Here is a 25,035-nt window from a genome sequence, read left to right as displayed (position 1 = left end):
TTTTCCAACAATGCCTCTGTATATCCCAGTCATGCTTGTAATGGAGGCTTGGGATTGCAACATGTTACATGCATCTCATTTTGCCTCTTCACCTGCTATCTTGTTTTGCTCAGTCTGTTCATTTATTTTCACCAGTTAGTCTTTTATTTTTTTATTGTTATATTTTATCCCCAGCTTTAGTATGGGACAAAATGTTAATCTATTTTATTAATCTTAATAGCCATTTTAATTTATTAATAGTAACATTATAGAAGATTCATATTAGTGTCATTTGTAGTTTTTATATAGATTTTAATGTTGCAGTGGGTTCATAGCTTTGTGTCAGTTGTTCTGTTCCAGTTACTTTTTCCCTAACTTTTAGCTTAGATTGTTGATGTTACATTATCTTATCTTGACCAGGGATAATAAGAAAGTGTTTTGAGGGTGGTTTTTGTTGCTGTTCTTTTTTTTACTTTTTTTAGCATGCTACCTCTCCTTCTCCTTTCTTGAAAACTTAGCAAATCTGAAACAATAAAATAAAATAAAAATAATAGTCACATTTGGGTGGGTAACCTGGTTAGTGCCAAAGGAGGTATCTCTGAAATTCCAGACTTTTGATGGACTGATTGATTAATGATGTACCATCAAGGTGGTGTTGACTCTTAGCAACTTTATAGATAGATTTTCTCTGGATGGATCTGTTCCCAGCCTGGCCCTTCAGGTCCTCAAACAGTGCCCCCATCGCCACTGTAACTGAGTCCCTCCACCTGGCTGCTGGTCGTCCTCTTCTTCTCTTTCCTTCCACCTTTCCCAGCATTAGAACCTTCTCCAGAGTGCTGGGTCTTCACATTATGTGTCTGAAGTAGGATAATTTGAGCCTGGTCATTGGTGCCTGGAGTGAGAGCTCTGGGTTGATTTGTTTGATGATCCATTTGTTTGTTTTCCTGGCTGTCCACGGTATTCTCAAGAGTCTTCTCCAACACCAAAGTTCAAAGGCATCAATAGTCTTCCCATCCTGCTTCTTTAAAGTCCAACTTTCACTTCCATAGAGTCTCACAGGGAATACCGTGGCTTACACGATTCTGATCTTTGTAGGTATAGACACATCTCAGTATCTGAATATCTTTTCCAAGGCCTTCATGGCTGCTTGACCAAGTGCTGGTCTGCGCCATATTTCTTGACTGCTGGTTCCTTTATTGTTGACAGCAGATTCTAAAAGGCAGACGTTATCTACCATTTCAAGACCTTCGTTATCAACCCAGACTCTTAGAAAAAGAGAAATGAATGCATTGACTGGGTCCTTGGCAATCTGAGAGCAGAATGGTAGATTAAAAATACGACACACAACAGTGCTTCCTGGCTTCCGTGCAAAGGATAACAGGGTGGCTGGAAAGGAAGGAAAAACGTGGCTGAACATCGCATAGGAATTTTGCCTTGGGCTGGTCTTCCTTTTCTTTCCTTCCTCCAAATAGGATGAACAAGGAGCCCAAACACATCAGAACATGTTGAGATACCTGTATTGCCTTGCCCAAAACTCCATCTTGGGCCTCGAGTCTGAAAAGCTATGCGTGTTAAAAGGCACAGAAGCAATCGGCGTGTCAGTGATAGGGACAGATCAAAGGTGCCCATTTATAGCCTGCAAGGAAGGCACAGTGCGAGCAATTGTGTTTGTTCCTGTAAGAGTCCGGTGCAGAGGGAAGGCCAGCCGGGAAGATAGACGAACAGCCGTTCTAGAAATCCTTTCCAAGAAGGATATAAATGGAGCACCTGGATGAATAAAGGGGAGCTGATCCTTCGGTCTGGAAATTGTAGGGTGCAAGAATAGCTGAGGAATAGTTGCTACGGTTTGCACACCAAACTATTCTGTGATCTGTTGGTGGAAGAAAGATTTGGATTCCAGCAGGGGTAGCAAAGTCAACTCTGCTTGGGTCTGGTTGTATCTGTGACAAAATGCTGGTGGGTTCCTAGGGGTCATTTAGTCCAACCCTCCTTAGGCTAAAACTCTTGTAACCACCCCGTCCCTGAGTGATGGTCTTCCAACTTCTGCTTAAATTCCAGTTCCTGAAGCTCTCTGTCCCACCACCGAAGAAGTCCTTCCATAGCTTAAATAATGGAACCTTCTTTGGGCTGGGAAAATTAAGGATCGTCTCAAAGATGTATCTCAGTTATCAAAAACTTTTCAGCTAGGGAAGGAGAAAATGTGTCCTCCCCTTGAAGTATATCTTATTTTTCCATGGTAAACGCTCCAAATTTGAATTCATAGGTTTTTGCAACGTCAGGCCACTCCCTCCTCAGAGTTCGATGTCTGATTTATGTTTAGCTTTCAGACCCAGACAAATGCTGCTGTAATCCACCTGTTCCTTAGTCCTGACACTGTAGTCCCTTTGGGCTAAGACAGGCTTTGGGATTAGGGATTATCTTAGCCAAAAGCTTAGGAAAACAGCACGTAATGGGCTTGTGTTGTGGTGGGCCTTGGAGTCTGGGTGGGTGGGAGGTGTTAGGCTTCTTGCATGGGTCCTAGAGGGAAGGCGTGACTAAGCTAAGTGGAAACTCCATGAGCAGAGAGAGTCTATCTGTGCTTTGAGTGTCAGAGTTGGGCACAGAGGCCCGCCTAATTTGGGAGGCAGGGTTTGGGTACGCTTCACAATGTCTGGAGATGGTGAAATCACAGGGGCAATTAGGGCTGTCCTAATCTTGCCCCAGTCATGCCTGCCAAGCGCCTTCATTGTAGACCAAGACAGATAGTTCCAAAGACACTAGCCTGTTGCTTCTCAAACCATCTGGGGATAAGCTCTATAATCTAGATGGGTTTGTTCAGCTTTGGCTACTGCACCTCTGGTGACCGTTCCTGGCAAAGAAAGAGCTAGCCGCAACCCTCATCCCCTTGTTACCTTACAATTGGACTACTGTAATGCACTCTACATGGGACTGCCCTTGAAGGCTACCTGTGTGCTAACTAGGACTTACTTGGCATAGCCGCATAACGCTAGTATTGCAGAAGCTGTGTCGGCTGCCACCTAGTATCCGGGCACAGTTCAAGGCGCCTTTTCCTGTTTCAACTTCTCACCAATCCTCTTTGAAGATCTCATCGGTACCATCCAGCCACGATGTCCTCCCCTCTCTTCCTCTGCCTCTCAATCCATTCCTTCTTCTTTCAGATATTTGGTTGACAAGTTGATCCTCATTCATTCTGTCTCTCTGACCAAACCACCTTCTCATGCTTCTTTGATGGCTACTCACCTTGATTCAGTCCACATTCAATCTGGACCCATTCATGTTTTAGTCTCTCTTCTCGATTGACCACACTTCTTACCCCATTCCCACTGCAGTCAACTTACTTCTTCTTTCTTCTGGCATGCACAACCCTCATTTCGATAAAACTAGCCAGAAGCATGCTCTTATGCACAATCATTTTCACTTTTTTCAACAAGATATTCCATGCCACAGGCCCTAGACTGCCCACTGTCTTTCTACCAGCACTTGCACATCTTAAAACGTCTCCAGCCATTTTCTTAACTTTAGTAAAGACCCTTCCAAGATACACAAATCAAGGTACTTGTTTTAGGTCACCCCCCCCCCCATTTGTGTATAACTTGCAATGATTCACTCTGTTCTGCCTGTGAAACACGACTGCCTTGGACTTTGATATGTTCATTTTCAGATCCTTCCTGTTCATTGCATCATCCGGTCTAACATTCATTGTAGATCATTTGGATTCCCAGCCAACAACATTGTCTGATAAAAAGCACATGTCCATTCATATCTTCCACCAACACACCTCTGTTGTCACCATAAACAATCCTTATATATTTATCCATCGTGATATCAATCAGTTAAGGGGACTTCACGTACCACAGGCTGGCTGGGGAATTCTGGAAGTTGAAGTCCACACAGCTTAAAGTTGCCAAGGTTGAGAAACGCTGCCTTAGCGCCAGGGAGAGATTGAAGGTGTGAGTGGTATAATCATTTATCCAGTATCGAATGAACCCACCTTGGCATTTTTAGGGAGCTAGACCGGAAGTTGCGCATCAGAATAAAAGTATGATTTGATCTCAATATCCCCCACCCCTTTTTTGTGGGGGACAGCATGTTTCAAGGCTAAGCAGAGCATTGATACGGAAAGCTAAGCGGAGCTGATCTTCACAAGGGCTCAGTGTTGAACCACTCCCTAAGCCTCCCACTTACTCTCGTACATGCTCTATTTTATATATAGTATTATATATGGGCTTTTGATATAGAATTGTTATTAGTTATTTTAATATGGATATTTATATTTGTATTGTTCTTATTGCTTCGGATTTTAATTGTAAGCCGCCCAGAGTCACCCTCTGGGGGAGATGGGCGGCATATATATTTAATAAAAATAAATAAACAAACAAACAAACAAACAAACCTTCATTATATCCCACGCCTGTCCCACACCGCGACCAACTTTCCACTCCACATTTGCAGAAAAATCCCACGATTCAAGCTTCCTCGCTTGATCATATGCTCTCTGCCCATCAAGCATCTTTCTCCATTCAGCTAACCTGCTAAAGTGCAGAAAGCTGATTTGCACACCCGTTGCTCATCCTAAGTCTCACTGTCCTTTCCCCCTTTCCTTCCACACGTTGTCGTGTCTCCATCTTTCAACCAAAATTCTGCCCAGTTCTTCCCAGGCACCCTTAACAAACAAATTTCCCTGTAATTTTTGTCTTTACTTTTTTTACCTTTCCTTCATTATAAAGCAACAGGAATACCCTTCTTCCAAACATCGGGCACAGATCTGTACTAGGATTTCCAAGGGCCCTGAAGATGTGGCCTTTTCTTCTTTTCCTTGTTCCCATCCAGGTTTGTTTTCCCTGCCACCTTTGTTCCTTTGGTTTTGGGTGGTTTTGGGGTGGTTTCCTTGTTTTTCAACGTTTTCACTGCCCAGAGTCTCTGGGAGTCGGGTGGGATATCCATTTAATACATTATTATTATGTTCAATGTCGCACAGCCACTCCATAAGCAAACCACACCCATATTTTAACACATCTCCAGCGACACCAGCCACATCTGGAGCCTCACTATATTTCAACACTCATTTGCCACTTCCTTTTCCCCGTTGGTTTTTTTCTTGGACACAGTTCCTTTCAGTTCTATTTTTTGCAATACCGCGGTCATTCCCCTGTAAACTCTAAATCCTCCTTTCAGCGTTCCTTCCCCTCGACTTCAGCTCAAATCATTTCGTCGTTTTTATTTTTCGTTCCCTACAGCGCTCTGGAGACAGGCTCCGGCCTTTTCATTCCCCCAACGATTGCAGGGAGGAAAGAGTTAGGGTCTTAAAATCGGGAGTCTGGTAGCATTTCTTCCAACAGCTTGTATTAAAGGGCGTAATGCGCATAGAGGTGGATGGAGTGGCTAGGCTCACGGAGGATTTAAATCAGGGTGAGATGGGATGGGGGAATCGCCCCCCACAGCAAGTAAGGGATAGTTTCTCAATAGCTAGTCCATTTCAGTTTCCCCCCTGTTCAGGAATGGGTCTACTTTGGGGATGTTTCAGCCTAAGGAAGGCCAGGCAGAATCCGAAAGTGAGACCCTCCCCATTCCTACAGCAATGTCCTGCTGGGGATGTTTTCCTTGCCGGCTGGTGACAGGCTGAAGGGGGACAGCAGCCAAGCCGGAGGAGACATCCAATCCCCCATCCTACCGCAACTGGCACGCTCAACAGGTGATGTCAGTCAGCAGGGATGCAGAATACAGGTGGTCCTCAGTTTACGGCCATTTGTTCGACGACTGTTCAAAGTTACAGCTACACTGAAAAAATGGATATGCAACTGGTCTTCGAAGTTCAGGCCATCTCAGCACCCCCCATGGTCACGTGATTGCAATCTAGGCGCTCGGGTGCCCAGCTTATGATGATGACATCGCAGGGAGCTGCGGTCACATGATCGCCATTTGTGACCTTCCCTACTGGCTTCCCAGTGTGTCTTGGGGTTATGACGGCAACTAGGATTTCAGTTGCTAAGCGATGTGGTCACATGACATCACGCTTTATGAACTCATTGCTTAGTGACTGCAGTCCTGATCCCAACTGCCATCATAACCCGAAGACTACCTATAGAGGCAACATGGATCAGCAGTGGGGACAGAGAATGTTATGCCAGCATTGTTCTGTGTTGACTCAAGGATGGATGAGTGACACTTTAACTCGGTAGTGGGGAAAGGCTGTCATTCTAGAATCACATGCAGTTTGAAGACACTATTAAATAGTTTGTCCAGTTAGCGTGTGTGTGTGTGTGTTGTGTGATTTCTCTCTGGAGGTCTCAAGGTCGAGACCTGCCAAAATGTAGCTGAGGGACTTGCCTCTAACCTGGTTACATGGAAACATATCTTTGCTTGTCCTGAAGGTGTGTAGGCTGTACTGTACATAAAATGGGCATCCTTTTCTGTTTGATAGTGTTATTTCAAGACAAACTCATCAAACAGCAGACCAGAAATCCCAACTTTGGTTACAGATAGGCTTGCCTTCATTGCTCATGATGGAAAGTGGATTAACTTCAAAAATGGGGGGATTGGTTTTAAATTATCTTTGCTTACCACCCCATCCTGATGAATACAGGTAGTCCTTGATTTCCGACAGCAACCAGGACTTGCAGAGATTGCTGTCGTAAAGCATGACTGCATAGCTTGGCGACAGCAATCCTTGCAGTCCCGGTTGCTGTTAACTGAATCTCACGGTTGTTAGGCGAGACAACTTCCTGCCAGCTTCCCACAACCAACATTAGTGGGGAAGCTGGGAGGAAGTTGCAAGTCCCAGGCCAGCAGACAGATGAGTGGCTGCTGCCAGATGGGGGAAGGAGAGAGGGGGTGCATGGGGGTGTGAGGGAGAGTCAAGGGGCTACATGAGGGCGTGAGGGGGTGTGTGGTCAGGGGGTGCATGAGGGTACAAGGAAGGGTTGAGGAGGGTATGAGGGTGTGCGTGAGGGTTTGTGAGGGGGTGCACGAGAGGCACAGCATGGGTCAGGAAGGGTGCATAAGGTCGCAAGGGGGTACTACCATTCGTTCAGTGCCATCGTAATTTTGAACGGTTAATGAATGGTCATATGTCGAGGATTACCTGTATGTCTTCAGCTTGCCTGTTTGGGAGCACTAAACCTTAATTTATTCTTCTGGAGTGCTTTGCTGAATTGAGGCCAGAACAAGAGGCATCCTATATATTTGATTAAACCAATATTAGGTGTAAATTCCTGAACAAAATGCTGCTATGTATTGATTCGTGTGTGGTCAGTGCTGCAACAGATCTGGAAATTTTCTCTGTTTAATGGTGGCCTCCTGGCTTTTCTGTTTTTTTAAAAAAATCTCTTTTCAGTTCCCAATGTTGCAGATACAGCCACGAAGGTGCACCACATGTTTTTTACGAGGAGTATTTTAAGAATTAAGTTTCACTTCTTCCCTCTCAATGGATCAGTTAGTGGAGATGTTTTATCTGCTCCTTATTCAGTTCTTAATATCAGGAGTGTCTGTAGGATATGATTAAAAAAAGTCAGGGCAACAGCTGCGACAGTCTGATCAGAACTCCGCTTGTGTTTTATGTGCAATGCATATAAAAAACAGGCAGAGCTTCAATTGCGCTGTTATAAGATGATCTTGACTTTTTTGACTGGACCCTGCAGAGACCCCTTCCTCCATCTGGATCTGGGTGAAGATCTGTTTTCATCCCAGCAGCCCTATGAAGTAGTGTAGCTGGATCCCCCTTTCACATGTAACATGAATAATTTGGCGGGTTTCTGAAAGAAGAGGTTAGGGATAGATCATCACAGAGAAAATCTATCTATGTGGTCACTAGGAGTCAAAAATGACTTAATGGCACATAACCATCGTAATCATTAGCAAATTGAGCAAAACCGAGCATTGACAGCTTATAAGCCACGATTTTATAACGTATCGTGATGGTATGAAGCTGATGGTACGAAGCCTGCCAATGGTGGTTTATTTGATAAACCATCTTCAGAACAAAGCATGGATGAACTGGTGGCTGGAGCATGAGTGGACTGGTGGCTGGAGGTGCAAACTTGGTACTACTTTGAGAAGGGGAAAAACTGCAATTGGTATGGCAGTGTTATGCATCTAGGTAGGACCAGGATTTTTAATTTTCCCTTTGTGTTTTTGATGGAGAACAGAGCCAGGAAGGCCTGCTGACAAGCTACTATACAGGTAGTCCTCACTTAACAACCATTTGTTCAACAACCTCACTTAACAACAGTGCTGAACAAAGGGACTTACAACCAGTCCTTGCACTTAGAACCATCACAGCACCCCCACGGTCATGTGATTGCTATCTGGGCACTTGGCAACCAGCTCATGTGACAGTTGCAGTGTCGCAGGATCACATGATCTCCATATGCAACTTTTTCAGCCAACTTTTGGCAAGCAAAATCAATGGGGAACCACATGATTCACTTAATGACCATATGATTCACTTAATGGCCTCTGCAAAAAAGGTCATAAAATTGGGTGCAACTTGGTTAACCAGCATCCCACTTAACAACAAATTTTCCAGTCTCCATTGTGGTCATTAAGTGAGGATTACCTGTAAAATGTCCTCAGTTCTTACAGGACCTCTTGCAGACTTCTTCAGATCTACCCTGTGTGTGCTATATAGGAAGATTGCTGGAGATGCCCCCTTCCCAAATGGTCTTGGAGATGGAACCCTGGACCTAAGCTTCTCCATCACTGCTCCAGTCCTCTGGAATTCTTTTCCCCAGAAGTGAAAACAGTTCCTTTCTTTCTTCTTTTCTGGAAGAAGGTGAAGACCACCTTCTTTCATGGAGCCACAGGAGGATAGCTTGATAGAAAGATAGCCACTGTGTTGGTTCCTGGAAATTATAGTTTTATGCTTTTGTGGTGAGGTAAGACCTTGTGGTCTTGATTTTATGCTAATTTTCCGTGTTGAGCCATCTAAAGTCTGGCAAAGTGGGTGGCATAGATTTAATCCTAATGCATACATACTTCCATACAGATCCATTACTGGTTTCAAAAGATCTAACCACACAGGAGTCTGTGGGGTGGATCAAAATCATCAAGATGACAGCCATGACTAAAGAATTGAATCCCCACCTTTTTTATAAAGTGCATTGTGCATGCAACACATTTTTTAAAGGGGCAGGGCTTCAATCAGAGGGTTGTGGCTACCATCTTGACTTTTTTGACCTTCCCTGCAGATCTCCCCATAACCACAGCTTCATCTGCATCTCCATTTTGGAATTCTTTTTCATGGAATATGAGAATGTATCTAAAATGTTCACTCCGTAGCAATAAATCCCAGTTATTCCCTCTCAGTCCCTGTCTTGCCTCTTCCCTCTCCAGAAGTTGGCAGCTGAGTGTGAGAGTGCTGGCTACCCAGGCGTCCTCATCCCATATAAGTGTGATCTCTCAGTGGAGGAGGAGATTCTCTCCATGTTTTCTGCCATCAAGACTCTCCATCAAGGGGTTGATGTCTGCATCAACAATGCTGGCTTGGCGCGGCCGGAACCTCTGCTGTCTGGCAAGACTGAGGGTTGGAGAACAATGATAGACGTGAGTAAGGGAGAAATGAATCTCCAGGGAACCTTCTCAACCCATCTGCACAGTGCTAAATGCTGCCAAAATGTTCAGCCGGCCAGGAAAGTTATGTTCCCCCACATTTGTTGATTTTCCTTGACATCTTCTACAATCAAATTTGTAAGTGACATAGAAAGTGGTGGCGTCAACATAACTGATTTATTTCCCCCTCCTCCTCCTCCTCCTTCTGCTCTACCTCAACCACCACCTCCTTCTCCTCCATATCATTTTCCTCTTCTTTTTCTTCCTCCTCATTCTTCTTTTTCTCCTTCTGCTCTACCTCAGCCACCACCACCACCACCTCCTCCTCTTCCATATCATTTCCCTTTTCTTTCTTTTTCTCCTTGTTTTTCTTCTCCTCTTCCTTCATCTTCACCTCCACCTCCTCTTCCTTCTGCTTCTCCTCTATCTCAACCTCAGTCTCTTCCTTCTTGGGCTCTCTCAACCTCCTTCTCCTCCTCTACCTCTACCCCCCCTTCTCCTCCCTGGAAGGAGGCCATTAGTTTGTTTGTTTATTTGAGGCTTAGTATATTGTTCAAATTATTTACCTGAGGGATCAGTGACCTGTTCAGGTGTTTTCTGGTTTAAGCAGTGGCATAAGCACTCACCCGCCCCCCTCTCAACATCTCACAGCATCACCAGATCGCATGACATTTTGGCCTTGCTTTAAAATCTTGCAAGATTTTCACATTTTTGCACCAAGCTCTTTTGAGCATCCAGAGGAGAGCACCAGAATCTTGTAAAATGAGGGGGAAAAAAGATGTCCTTACACATTTTTGCCCATTTGTTTTAACATAGTTGTGTTTATTGTTATCAGATCAAATCTAACCTTTTACTGCAGTCATGAACCAGCAGAAAGCAAATATTTTATTTACTTATTTATTTAAAAGATTTATATGTCTGGCCATTATAAGCAACTCTGCGTGGCTTACAACAAGAATAAGACCAATAACTCTAAAACAATAATAAAACAGTAAAACAATAAAACAAAAACCCTGCCCCTTAATCATTCCCTTGGGACAACCCGCAGCAAACCCAGTTGCCCTCATTCCATACTGTCTATCTATACAATCCTATAGGGTTAGGTTCGGGGTTAGATTACCCAGTGTTTAGGTAAAAAGCCAGGTCATAATGGCCTCCCGAAAGGCTAAAAGGGTGGTGGTCTGCCAAATCGCATGAAAAGGCAGGCTTTCAAGGTCCCACTAGGTGGCAAGATTTCAGGGGAGGGGCCAGGAGCGTGCCCACCCTATCTGGTTTAGTGGGACAGGCAGATATTCTTAGGGAGAGGTGGTCCCGCAAATAACCAGGTCCTGTACCATGAAGGGCTTTAAAGGTGATATAATCATGGATCTAAGAGTTGCTTGTGTGAGATGGGCAGCTATGTAAATGTGACAAACAAGCAAACAAACGGGTTAAAATAAATGATAGCAGATAAGTATAAAAGAAAAATTAAAATTAATTTTAATTAAAAGTGAATTAAAAGAAAATTGGATGGGACTATGTCTGTATTTGGGAGATCCCAACTGGGGCTGTTGTAGGCGTAGCATGGCAAGTTAGTTACAGTGCTGGTAATTGCTAGTTTGCTTAAACTCAAAGCCCCTGATTGATTTTCCAGGCTTCATCTTTTCTCTGCTCTTCTAGGTCAATATCCTGGCAGTCAGCATCTGCACCCGAGAGGCTTACCAGTCCATGAAGGAACGAAACATTGATGACGGCCACATCATCAACATTAACAGGTGGGAGAGTTGTATGAGTGAAATGGCTTTAGCGGGCAAGCAGCCTTCCCCCACAGCGTCGTGCAGTTGGACTACATCTTCCACCATGCCCAGCCAGCCTAGCCAACACACCTCTAAAGGTTGCTAAGTTGAAGAAAACAACCCAAATGCTGCCGATGATCTTTTTAATGGTTTTTTATTTGGTTTTAATACAGTTTAATGGTCTATTTGTATTTTGCTGATTATATTTTGCTGTGGTTTTTAATTTTGTGAGCCGCCCAGAGTCACTTATATGAGATGGGCAGCTATGTATGTTGAATGAATGAATGAATGAATGAATGAATGAATGAATGAATGAATGTGAATGAGGAAAACAGAATGTTCATAATTAGGCTATTGTATCTGTCTTGAGCCTGTGACAATGCATATACTGGCCCTTTCTTCTGGGGTGGGGCAGCTGTGGAGACCATGAACTACATCTCCCAGAATCCCTCACTATCAGCCACTCTGAGTGAGCTGTTGTGGCTCAGCAGCATCTGGAGCCCTGCAAATGCCTTACTTCGGCTTTGATGTATAATACTGGAGGCTGTCAATTGAGATCCAATCTGGAGGTCTTCCTGGTGGGCTCACAGGATGCACAAATGTGCCACGCTTGGAAAAAAGAAAATCTTGGTCTTCTGTCTGAGCAAGAAATCTCTCCAATTTTTAAATCCTTAATTTTTAATCCCCTCTCACCCCTGTGGGTGGTATGTGTCTTCCTCAATCTTGGGTCCTGTACCAGAGGCCTGGGAGTTTGAGGGCTCTACGCAGTATCTTAGTTGTTCCTAGCCCTGCACTCTTCTGGACAGAGAGCTCTGATGTCATTCCTGGGATCTGTTGGAGCCACTCTCCCAGCTTTGGAGTCACACCCCCAAGCGCTCCTACCACCATTGGGACCACTTTAGCCTTTACTTTCCACATCTTCTCTAGTTCCTCCATCAGGTCCTAGTACTTCTCTAGCTTCTCATACTCCTTCTTCCTGAGGTTGATGTCACTTGGCACCCCTACATCTATCAACACCACTGTCTTCTGGTCCTTGTCTACTACCACGATGTCTGGTTGATTGGCTGTTGCCTGCCTGTCCACCTGCATCTGGAAGTCCCACAGAATCTTAGCTCTGTTATTCTCCACGACTTTCTGTGGAATCTCCCATCTGGACTTGGGAGAGTCTAGCCCAGCCTTTCTCAACCTTTTGACCCTGGAGGAATCCTTGAAATATTTTTCAGGCCTTGGGGAGCCCCTGCACATTTAGGCTCAAATATAGGCCAGAAGTTACAAATTTATTATATTCATTTTGTGTGTAGGCCTGTATATGTGCATTAACAGTGTTCTTAAACTAAAAATAAAGAATGAAACTTACCTCTTTAATGTGAAACCTGGGCTTGTTTTCGCTGCACAAATACTCAATTCTGGGCCAAACTTGAGATAAGCACACACGGATTTCATTTGCAGCTGAAATAAGACGATTTCTGTCTTTGCTTTTGATGCTTGTTAAATAAGAAAAAACTTGCTCACCCATGTAAGAAGTTGAAAACTGCAGCAAAATGTTCAGTGCCTTCCTATGAATGGCAGGATACTCTTCTTTCACAGAATCCAGAACTTGTCCATGGACAGATGAGTGAATCTCATCTTGAGTGTATGATCAGACTGCAGCTCATGAAGTTCTTCTCTTCCTCCAAAGTGAAGTTCTCAGGCTGAGCAGAAGATGCAAAGGAAGGATCCCTCACCAAGTCATACGTTTGTGTTGAAAGGGAAGAAAAGTACTGATCAGTTTTGTTCTGCAGTACTTCCAGGTGGTTTTCAAAGATTTGAGACTTTTTGGTATCCTTCCTCACTCTCAAGCCCAAGCAGCAGTGGAAACATTTCAATATTTCCTTTTGCAACATGATTTTTCCAAACATTCACTTTTCTTTTAAATCCAAGAATCTTATCACTTGAAATCCAAACATTTTCTCCAGTGCCTTACAGAGACTTGTTCAGCTGGTTTGTGATGAAAGATGTCCACTAGGTATGCTAGTTTCTGCAACCATTCTCTATCTTCAAAGGACTCAGCAAAATGTGGAATACTATTTTCTCAAAAATACTCTTGTAAATCTGCCTTCTGCTCAAACAACCTGTTGAGAACACGTCCTTTGTTGAACCACCATATTTCTGTGTGTAACAGGGGACTTATGTGCTCTTTGTCACACAGTTTTTGAAATATTCTTGAGTGAACTGGTCTTTGTTTAATAAAGTTAACCATTTTTGTAGCATCATCCAGAGCTTTTTTCATTTCATCTCCAAGAGGTTTTGACACAATCTTTCTGTGAAAAAGCGTGTTGTGACAACATCAGGATTTTCTTTTCTTACAAGAGAAACGAAACCTCTCATGGAGCCAACTACTGATGGAGCACCATCAGTACAGATGCCACCACAGTTCCTCCAAGATAGACTTTTTGCTTCCAGATATGAAGACAAAACATCTTGGCCTTTGCATGTTTCATGTAGTTCTTTGCAGCAAAGAAAGTTTTCTTGAATTTCACCATCATTTACAAATCTTACAAGTGCTATAACATGACATTTATTGGTGAAATCTGTTGACTCATCAACTTGGATAGAAAAGCTGCTGTTCTCCAGTTTGTCACACAAAACCTCTTCAGCATCGTGTGACATGTCATCAATACGCCGACTTATTGTACTGTTTGACAGTGGAACCTTTCCCATTTCTTGTCCTAGCATTTTTCCCACTACTGTTTTACATGCTGGCTTGATTACTTTCTCGCCTGAAGTGTGACTTTTCCTTTGCTGTGTAGTAAGTTCTGCTACTAAATAACCTCAGGGAAAAGATGCAGGAGGAAGAGACTGACATCACCAACTAAGTTGGATGTGTCCATTAATTGCTTGAAAAATGCACTTCTCCCTCCCCTTCCTTCAATATATTCCTCCCTTCCTGGACTGTAGCATTCACCTGTTATCAACAGTCTCCCCTATCTTGTGTCAAAAATTAAGAATGGATTCAACCAAATAAACACAGTCCTTCGGCGCACTACCAGAGAGCTCAGAAAGAGCTGTAACTAAATTTTGGTTTGGCCTCTGCTCATCACTGCAGAAACAGTTTTGAAATAATTTTTTAAATAAATCGTGATCTCTCAGGGAACCTCTCGTGACCTGTCACAGAACCTTAGGGTTCCACAGAACCCTGGTTGAGGAACCCTGGTCTAGCCCATGCACTGTGCAGATGTTCCTGTACACAGTGGCAGCTACTTGGTTGTGCCGTTCAGAGTATGCTGTTCCTGCCTGCCTCTTACACCCTGCTGCTATGTGTGGGACTGTCTCTGAGGCCTCTCTGCACAGCCTGCACCTTGGGTCCTGCCTAGTGTGGTAGACCCCTCCTTCTATGGCTCTGGTGCTTAGTGCCTGTTCTTGTGCTGCCATGATCAGTGCCTCAGGGCTGTCTTTTAGTCCAGCCCTTTCCAGCTACTGATAGGATTTCCCAATGTCAGCTACCTCAGCTATCTGTTGATGGTATATCCCATGCAGGGGCTTGTCTTGCCATGGCACTTCCTCCCATGTCTGCTGCCACCTCAGGCATTCTCTCAGCAGCTCATCTTTGGGTGCCATCTTACTGATGTACTCCCGGATGCTCTGGGTTTCATCCAGGACAGTGGCTTTGACGCTCACCAGATCCCGCTTACCCTCTTTCCGACTTGTATAGTCTCTGGGTGTTGGACTTGGGGTGGAAACCTCTGTACATCGTGAGGAGCTTCCGGGTCTTCACATCAGCAGCCTCCATGTGACCAGCTCACTATACCGGGCCGGGTATCTGATGACTGGCAGGGCGTACGTGTTGATGGCGTGGATCTTGTTCTTCCGATTGAGCTGGGTCTTCAGGACCGATCTTATCCTTTGGTGGTACTTGGATGTTGCTGTCTTCCTTGCCTCCTCATCGTGGTTCCCATGTGACTGTGGGATACCAAAGTACTTGTAGTTGGTCTGTATGTCTGCTATGTGGCCTGCTGGTACTGTAGTTCCACCCCATCCATCTTAACTACCTTCCCTCTCTTTACTACCATCTGGCAGGTAAGCAGGTGAAGCATTAGGGGTCTTTGCCCAAGGACCCCTAGTGGTAAGGTAGGTACCGAGCAGGATTTGAACCCTGGTCTCCTGCGTCAAAGGGTGGTGCTCTAACCACTACGCTATCCAGCTGCTTATTTCCCTAGTATCATAGTTTGTTGTAAAAAACACACTTGGGGCTTCTGCAGCTTACCAGTGCTTTCAAGATCTCAGCAGAATCTCTGCCGCTTGGCTAAAGCAATTGTCTGTGTACTGAATATCTTCCCCCCCCACCCCTTTCATCCCTTTTTTCTTGCGTTGTACCCAGCATGAGCGGTCATCGGGTCCTTCCGGAGTCTGTTATACACTTTTACAGCGCCACAAAGTACGCGGTCACGGCTTTAACTGAAGGGCTGAGGCAGGAACTCAGAGAGGCAAAAACTCACATACGAGCCACGGTGAGTAATCCTGATCAGGCAGGCACTCGGGTGTAACGCCTGCTTTGCATGTCCAAGGTCCTGGGTCCAGTTCCCTGCATTTCTGCCAAGCTCTGTGAGTTTCCAGAAGCGACAAGATCTGGATATTCTCTTCAGCAGGCCAGACTTAGGGGCTTTCACGATGCTAATCCTCTTCATATGCACCGTGCACACAGGGTGTTGCTAGCAGACCTCCAATCCGGCTTTGCCCAGAGGCAAACTGTCTACAACTTCAATCGCCGCCAGCCAGTGCACCCCCAATAGTTTATTTATAAATGCATTTATCCCATTTCCTTATCCATGGTTCCATGAACAGTTGGAGATCAATCCCAAAGTGGGCTGGGGATTTGGGGCATTGCCATCTGACAGTGTGGGCCTTGCAGGATTGATTAAGGTGCATTTGTTTTAAGATCTGATTGGATTTACTTAGAAATGGAGGTACCTCTAGTTACGAACGCCCCTCCTTACAAATTTTTTGAGATACGACCAGCTCCGCCCCCAGAAATTTACCTCGACTTGCGAACTCCGCCTCGACTTATGAACCGGATCCGCGGCCATTTTCCCTGCTGCCACGCGGTCGCAGCTTCCTATGGGTGAGACCGCGGTAGCAAGGAGACGTTCGGTGAGGCTTGTGGTGTGTTTTGTGGCGTTTGGAAGGTTTTTGGTGTGCTTGTCAGCATGGCTCCAAAGAAAATGCAGAGCAGGCTGGCAACTGACTTTAGACAGGTTTTTCCCCAGAACTGAGCCTGCAGCTAAGAGGCAAAGAAGAGAGGAAACCCCAAAGGAGATCTCCCTGATGTCCCTTTGGAGGGGGACTCTCCCTCCAAACAATAACTGCCTCCCCACCCCATTCTCCCTCTTCATACTGTGCTGTACTGTACTTTTTTTCATGTTTTTGAGGTTTAAAAATAAAATGCATATGTTTCAGAACTGTTTAGCCATATTTACATTGAACCTTATGGGGGAAATTTACCTCGGGGTGCGACCAAATTCGGAGGGCGGATTAGCCGTATTTACATTGAACCTTATGGGAAACTTTACCTCGACTTGAGACCAACTCGAGTTGCAACCAGAGTCATGGAATGGATTAAGTTCGTAACTAGAGGTACCACTGTATTCCCCTTTTGTGCGAATGATCATTAATCTGTATAATATTCATTGGATGTTTTAGCCTAGGAAAGCAGGGGGTCCAATCGGGTGCTGTTTTCTTTTTTTCCTTTTTTTCCCCTGTTTCCTTCCTTCCTTTTTTTTCCCCCCTTTTTCTTAGTGTATTTCTCCAGGGCTGGTTGAGACTGGATTCGCTTTTAAACTGCACGATAACGACCCGGAAAGAGCTGCAGCCACGTACGAGAGCATTAGGGTACGAGAACAACCAAAGCGATATAGAGGGATGATGTTGGTTAAGAGAAACATAAGACTGTTTGCATGCTGGATTTAGATCGGGCGTGTGCAAATTTTGGGCAGTGCACTTGAAAATTGGATGGATTCAGATGGGGGCAGGAAAAAAAGCTACATTCAATTTAATCTATATTTATACAAAACTCGTTGAGTTTATATTTTCCCCTTCGGAGACTTTAAGTTACCGTTTGATAGTGACTTTTGAAAAGGCTCTGAAGTTTGGGGGTTGCATCTGGTCTTGGAGAATCTCCCTGTGAAGCCGTGATGTGTTTATCCAACCAGAAGGCAGGTTTGTTTCTCAGATAGTTACCTAGAAATTAGGAGTCCTTGTACCTTCACTGATAAGAATGAAAGACACGGTTGAAAACAAGAGAATAAGCAAGAGATACGAATGACTGCAGAGAAGGCTTTTTAAGGTTGAAGATTAGGGGCTTTTTAGACTAGACATAACCCTTTTTGTAACCTCTAAACATGCTTGCTGGGGAATTCTGGGAATTGAAGTCCACACATCTTAAAGTGGCCAAGTTTGAGTTAGACATTGGTCTAAAGAGAACTTCTCTCTTTCTTTGTACTCCAGTCTCATCTCCAGGCAATTTTGTTCCCCCCTTAGTTTCCCCATCCCTTTGATGATGATGTGATCCATTCAATTGTGTCTGATTCTCGGCGATTCTATGGACCATCTCTCTCCACATTTCCCGATCTTGTACGGCTTCTTTTAGTTGTTTTATGCTCTGGTTGGTGTCAGTTTGATGCTGTCTAGCCATGGTGTCTTTTGGCAGCCTCGTTTCCTTTTACTGCTGACCGTTCCAAGCACAACTGCCTTTTCTAGTGGTTTGATCGCAGGACATGGCCGAAATAAGTAAGGTGGAATTTTGTGATTTTGCCTTCCAGCGATATGTCTGGTTTTAGACGCTCCAACACCATAGCTCGAACTGCAGAGGCCATCTAGCCCAACTCCTGCTCAGTGCAGGATTTGCTACGGCATCTGTGTGAGATGATCACCCAGCCTCTGTCTGAAGACCTCCAGTGAAGGAGAACACACCATTTCATGAGGCTTCCTGGCTGACAGCTTGTAGAGTCAGGGACTTCCTCCTAAGGTCTAGCCTGAACCTCCTTCGTTAGTTTAACCCATTGGAGTTGTTCCTGCCCTCTGGGATAACAGCGAATAAGCCACTCCCTCTTTTGCATGGAAATGCTTCATATATTTGAAGACTGCTACTATTTCTCCCTTAGTCATCTTTCCTATAGCTGATCATACCCAAATCCTTTAATCCTTTCTCACGGGGCTTGATTTCCAGACTTTTCACCATCTGGGCACTCCTCCTCTGTACTCCCTCAAATTTGCCACTGGCCCTTTTGAATGATGGTGCCCCAAACTCCTCCAGGTGGAGCCTTTCGGTCTCCTCCTCCTCCTCCTCCTTTTCCTCCTTCCTTCCTTCCTTCCTTCCTTCCTTCCTTCCTTCCTTCCTTCCTTCCTTCCTTCCTTCCTTCCTTCCTTCCTTCCCCTCCCCTCCCCTCCCCTCCCCCTCCTCCTTCCTCTCTTCCTTCTCCTTCTCCTTCTCCTTCTCCTTCTCCTTCTCCTTCTCCTTCTCCTTCTCCTTCTCCTTCTCCTTCTCCTTCTCCTTCTCCTTCTCCTTCTCCTTCTCCTTCTCCTCCTCCTCCTCCTCCTCCTCCTCCTCCTCCTCCTCCTCCTCCTCCTCCTCCTTCTCTTCCCTCTCCTCCTCCTGCTCTTCTTCATCCTCTTCACTGTTTCTGTTGGAAGGACGGTATAATTGTATGTATGCATTTTTGTTTCTGTGTGGGAGAATAGTTGTGTGTTTGAGAGAGAATAGCTGGCGTATGCAGATATGAGACTGATTTTATAAATAGATTAGCCAAGACCGTGGGTTTAACTTCAAGCTAATCTGCAAAGTAATCCATAACGTGTGCAGACCTTCGCACTTCCTGCCTACTCCTTCATTTTCAGCAGCTTCTCTTCTTCTTAGCAAAAGTAAGAGGACTCTCTTCATTCATAAGTAATTTCAGGAGAAAAAAACTTCCGCCTTATTGTCAGATAAATTGGGGAGATGCAGAGAGGGCTCAATTCATTTTGCAATCGATATTACAGACAATTTTAATTAGAAGTCACTAATTCAGTTAATATAAATTTAGGGTTCTGTCCTCTCCTTTTTTGGAGAGTGGCTTCCGCCTGGAATGTACCCACAGACACACTTCTGTGCATTCCCCTGTGCAAGTGTGTTACCCACATGCAGTTATTGAACTTTGGGACTGGATGTTTGTTTGCTTATCTATATTCTTTGTCTCCTGCCAATCATAACAACTTGGCAGCATGCGGTAAAATTATTATGAAATAGATCTAAAAATAAAATATCCTCTCAACTCACATGAAAACAACTAAATATAAGAAGCCATTAAAAAAATTGCCAAATATTGTTTGCGGAAAGCTGAAACCCCATTGGAAAAGTGCAGTTTTTAAGGCCTTTCGAAACGTCAGGCATGCTGAGAAGCTGTTCTGCCTCAGAATGAACGTCGAGGGGTGTTGCTCACTTGGAGGCTTTGGCTAGGCTACAGAGATCTTTGGACTAATTTGGCAAGCGGAGATGAGTCATGAGTAATCCAGGCTTATGACTATCCCAGCTATGGGCCTTCCTAGATTTCTTGACTCCACCCTACATCTAGCTCTGGAGAGAAAGCTGATTGTGCACCCAAATTCCTGAACTCCAGGGCACAGTTAGGTAATTTTGGACTCTGAACAGTGAGATCACACTGGTAGAGTGAGTGGGAAGGTAGGTGGTATAGTACAATGTTTCTCAACCTTGGCGACTTTAAGCTATGTGGGCTTCAACTCCCAGAATCCCCCAGCCAGTGTGCTTAAAGGTGTGTGGACTTCAACCCCCAGAATCTCCCAGCCAGCATGCTTTAAGATGTGTGGGCTTCAACTCCCAGAATTCCTCAGCCAGTGTGCTTAAAGATGTGTGGACGTCAACTCCCAGAATCCTGCTGGCTGGAGAATTCTGGGGGTTGAAGTCCACACATCTTAAAATTGCTAAGGCTGAGAAACACTGGTATAGCTTATTACAATTGTATATTGAAATATTGTAGCTAATGATACTACTATTGGAATCATCTGTGTAGAGAGAGGAGGATTCTGGCTTGATTTTTATCAGTTTTCTCTCCTAATCAACGTTGGGCCCAGGGAATTGCTCTAGCTTTGTAGGACTGCCAACTTGGGCCCACCCTCAAGCAGGAGCTGCTGAGAAGTCCCCAGTGGAAAAGCTATAAATAAGTGTCAACTTACAGAAGTGAAGTGACTTCTGAAATCTTGGCATGGAAACAGAGAACGGGAGGATGGTGGAGAAGGGCTGGGGGAACCTTTCCAAAACCTGCTGAAAGTTGTTGCCTCTTTCATCACCACTCAACGCCCCCCCGCCATACCTCATTCCTGCATTCTGTTTCTGCCTCTTTTCCTAGTGCCTAAAAGCCGAAGATATGGCCAATGCTGTAATATATGTTCTCAGCGCCCCACCTCATGTACAGGTAGGACCATGGAGTGGCTATATTTTTCTATAATTTGGTGGAATGGGGAGGGGAGGAAGATCATTTCCGTTGTGTGTCCATGTGGGAGGAAATAGCATCACACACATCACAGCGTCATTGCACAAATGAGGCAAGAACATCCTGACTTCATTGAGCCACTAACTCAAGGATGCCATGACATCATTAGTGCAATGACGTCATGACATGCATGATGTTGCTTGGCTTATACTGGGCTCCTATAACTATTCGCCCACTGCAGTTCTCCTGTGTGTCAATCCACGTTTCTAAGCCACCACTTTAAATTTGCACACAGTTGCTTTTTTAGACTGACTGACTTGCTGGAGAAAGGAGTAAGAAGAATTTAGTCTTTCTGCTGGTGGTAGCAGAGTTTTCTTCTCAGCTGACCCTTAAGAACTAAGCTAAGTTGGATTCCAGTGGGGTAGAACTTCTCCAGGACCAAGAACAGCTCTCTGCACTAAGGAGAAATTGGAGAGGTGGCAAAGGGTTGATGGAGACATCTATTGACAATGCAAGATGTTGGAAAAGTATCAAAGCAGCTTTGGGGCTTTTTAAGTTTTGGGGTCCTAGGTATGTTGCCTTCCAGAAACCTTGTACACTGGCTAAAACATACTTTTATCTCAGTAGGATTTTCCCCTGCAATCTGCTACCACCATTACTGTTGTTCCAGGGCTGTAAGACCTTAGTCCACCATCTGAAGTCTAGTGTTTCCAAGCCATACCTGCAAAAATTGGGAATCTACCCTATGATAGACCAATTCTCGCCATTGTAACTTTTTTTCAGAGAATTATTGAGAAAACAACTTCCTTGAAAAGTTGTTTGCCATCTTTGGTAGGGTTAGATGCACCTTCTGTAGCCTGGACACCCTCCAGACGTATGGACTTCAACTCCCAGAACTCTCCAATCAGCCCGGCCATTGCTAAGAATTCTGGGAGTTGAAGTCCACGCTTCTGGAGGGTGTCCAGGTTGACAAAGACCAAGTAGATCTTTTCATCTCATAGGGCATGATGAGAAATGGCAACATGTATGTATGTGATGCCATCGTGCAAATATAACTTATGTACATGTGTCATGTTGCAGTGCAAGTATGTAATATTAGCTTGATGTCATCACATATGTGCTGTCATTTTGGTTCATCATGCTTTGTGATGGACACCGTTCTTCCATATATTCCAGAATAGCTTTCTTCTCTCCCCTTGCTATCCCTTAAGTGTTCAGGCAAGTGTAGTGGGTGCTGGGGTCCCATGTTAAATAACCTTAAAAGGAGGCCCCAGTGGAGACCACAACTTCTGTGGGATCCTCAACATTTTTTATTTGCTCCTCATCAATTTCACCAGCAGCAGTGAAAGGGTGCCACTGTGTCTTCCAGATTGGTGACATTCAGATGCGACCCACCGAACAAGTGTCGTAGCCGTGGAAGAAGAGGATTGGAGCCGTGCAACCAGTGAGGGGACGCTCTTCCTCCAAACAGGGTTTTCTTCAGTTGATTGGTGACTTTCTAAGGGCCTCGTGTGAAGGGTTGACACCCAGCCCTTTCCCCATCACTTTCCTCTGTTGAGCTGACCTCAGTGGAAACTGACATGAAAATCCAGTCTTCACAGTAAGCCCCCCACCCGCCCCATGGTCCTCTCAACTGCAGTTAATTTCAAGCAAACAGCTCCCAGCTTTTCCACACAGTGTCGACTTCACTGGATTCCGATTTTTGGGGAAAGGGACTGACGCCGGTTCCAGACAGTGAACATTACACGAGTGATTCCTTCAGCTTTCCTCCATGACTTGCAACCACCCTCAGCCAACGCACCATGTTCTGGATGTTCATCCGAAGCCAAAATGCTACTCCATCTCTTTCTTCCTAGATTGTCACCCCCCAAGCAGTTAAAACAGAAGTTTCTGTCTTCTGGGCACTGAGGATTTGCCTTAATATCCATTAAAGCAGAACAAAACAAAACCAGGGCCGCTAAGAAGCGATTTTCCGTTCGCTTAGAGAGAGGTGCACTTGGATTGCAGGTTCAGACGTTTGCAGCTCTTTAGCTGTCCTCCTGCGTCTCCCCCTGCCTGAATTCTGGAGGTGCAGAACGATGTTTCTGAGGAATGCAGTAGCTATCTTTTTCCATCTATAAATCTACACTCCCAGGTAGGCGTGTCTGCAAGAGGAGGGAGTCAGGAAAGTTGATGGCGGTTGCGATTGTGCAATCCAAACCCTGCCCCTTTTGTGCATGTAAAAAAGGGGCGGGGCTTTGATTGTACAGTTGTTGCTGCCATCTTGTGTTTTTAAACAGCCCCCTTCCCTGCATGCCCCTGCTCCCAAGGATGCTTTGCAAAGGAGCAATGGCGTAGGCGTCCATTAAAAGTGCCAATGACCTCGCTTGCCAGGGTGTCATTTGCACGACAAACTCACAATGCACGGGACAACTTTAGCCCCTCCTTGCCCCCTGGGGACACTAGGGGCAATAGTGATTATTGTTCGTGTGCGTTGTGTTGTGAAGTGTATGAGTAGCTGCTCCTTTGTATTATTTCAAACAGAATAATAACTCTATCATATGGTTATAATATCTACTCTGGCTGAGGTGTGGTAACACACTAAGCCCTAAACCTGGATGAACTGTGGCCATGTTCACACACACACACACACACACACACACACACACACACACACAGGGCCTGCCCAAAGAAAGCACATTACGGCTTAAGGGGATGGCTTGGTCCACATAACATGCCAAGAGTCTAGCTGGGTTTCTCTCAACACGTTAAGCCACAAACTGATCACATTTCAGTTGAGTCTAGCTGCACCTGGGTCACCTTGGCTGATTTGGAAAGCTAAGCAGGGTCAGGTCTGGTTTGTTCTTGGATGGGAGAGGACAAGGCAGTCCAAATGGAAACCACTTCCACATCAGGCTAAGAAAACTACTGGATGTACTCGTGAAACTGTCAGCAGTCCACCTTGGTTTGAAGGAGATTTTTGTTTTATTTTGATTATGTAAATCCAGCCACTCTAAGTCCGTTTTGATGTATGGGGAGAAATCTCATTTACGCAGAGATGTAGATATGCTTGTATAGAAAAGGGAACCCCGTGTTCTTGCGCATCTTTTTACAAAGCACATCCCTGCTTGGCTGTACCACGTAGGACACCACCGATTCCCCCAGCTGCTCTTTTCAGGCAGTTTTGAAGTACAAAGGTGCTGCTTGGATCCCTTATTCTGTTAGGCAACTGGGAGGTAAGAGTGCCCATGATTCTGTGCACACATGAAAGAGACAGCGATGGGGAGCTTTTAGCGCAGTTCTTATACATGCACATCTATCCTTGTGATAATGCAACATTATTTTAGTTTGAGAAATGGCTGGTTATCTCATATGCCTAACAATATCCCTGTCTGTGTTTTAGGCAGTTTGCAAATTCAATGAGAATCAATTATTAACTGATGGAAACAGTCTGGTAGGACTGTTTGAGACTAACAAGGTTATTCAAAGCATAAGCTTCCGTGAGTTTCAAAAGGTGCTACTGGACTCTTTCTAAATTTGGGGTATTGTAGGCCAGTTAGCTGGGGAATTCTGGGAGTTGAAGTCCCAGAATGCCAAGTTTGAAAAGCACTGCCATTGGCTAACATAGTTCTCCTACAATAAGAGGTTCAAAGGCCACTGATCAAGCTACAGGTAGTCCTTGACTTACAACTGTTTGTTTAACGACCATTTGAAGTTACGATAGCGCTGAAAAAAGTGACTTGCAACCGGTCCTCACACTTACGACTGTCACAGCATCCTCACGGTCACTGGATCAAAATTCAGGCACTTGGCAACCGGCATGTATTTACGACAGTTGCAGCCTCCTAGGGTCACATTATCGCCATTTGCGACCTTCCCAGAGGGCTTCTGACAAACAAAGTCAATGGGGGAAGCTGGATTCACTTAACAACCATGGCAAAAAAGTTCATAAAATTGGGTGCGACTCAATGAGCGCATCGGTTAGCGACATGTTCTGATCCCAATTGTGGTTGTAAGTCGAGGACTACCTGTATTAAAAAATCCATTCATTGCCTGACAGCTTTAAGGGTGTCTTTTAAGGCTGGCATTTTGGACAAGCTTGCTTGATACCAGCTGAGAATTAGGGTGGAGAAATTCAGGAACTGACAAACTTGTGAATGGACAAAGATCAGGTTTATGTCGGTTGCGGCCTCTTTTATTTTTAAAATGTAACTCCATGATTTCCTAATACTTTTCACTGTGACAAAAAAATCTAGGTAGCAAATGGTACCCTCCAGTAGAATGGAATATCTGTAGCC

The 25,035-nt window shown here is 44.8% G+C and overlaps 1 protein-coding gene across 1 annotated transcript in view; it reads left to right on the top strand.

The window, feature by feature from the left end:
• DHRS11 (dehydrogenase/reductase 11) overlaps positions 1-24,954 on the top strand; it is a 34,963-nt gene extending 10,009 nt beyond the window's left edge. The window contains exons 2-7 of the mRNA XM_007441332.3: positions 9,310-9,519; positions 11,185-11,279; positions 15,658-15,787; positions 17,073-17,165; positions 20,675-20,740; positions 22,128-24,954. Coding sequence (XP_007441394.2) covers positions 9,310-9,519; positions 11,185-11,279; positions 15,658-15,787; positions 17,073-17,165; positions 20,675-20,740; positions 22,128-22,169 — 636 coding nt within the window. The 3' untranslated portion in view covers positions 22,170-24,954. The remainder of the gene's footprint in view (positions 1-9,309; positions 9,520-11,184; positions 11,280-15,657; positions 15,788-17,072; positions 17,166-20,674; positions 20,741-22,127) is intronic.
• Positions 24,955-25,035: the final 81 nt, after the last annotated feature.

Source organism: Python bivittatus, unplaced genomic scaffold (assembly GCF_059951505.1).
Source record: "Python bivittatus isolate LINGU-HERP-01145 unplaced genomic scaffold, Pbiv_v1 ctg000690_np1212, whole genome shotgun sequence".
NCBI classification, from domain to species: Eukaryota; Metazoa; Chordata; class Lepidosauria; order Squamata; family Pythonidae; genus Python; species Python bivittatus.
The sequence above is the reverse complement of the archived record's forward strand: the minus strand, read 5'-3'. Positions and strand labels throughout refer to the sequence as shown.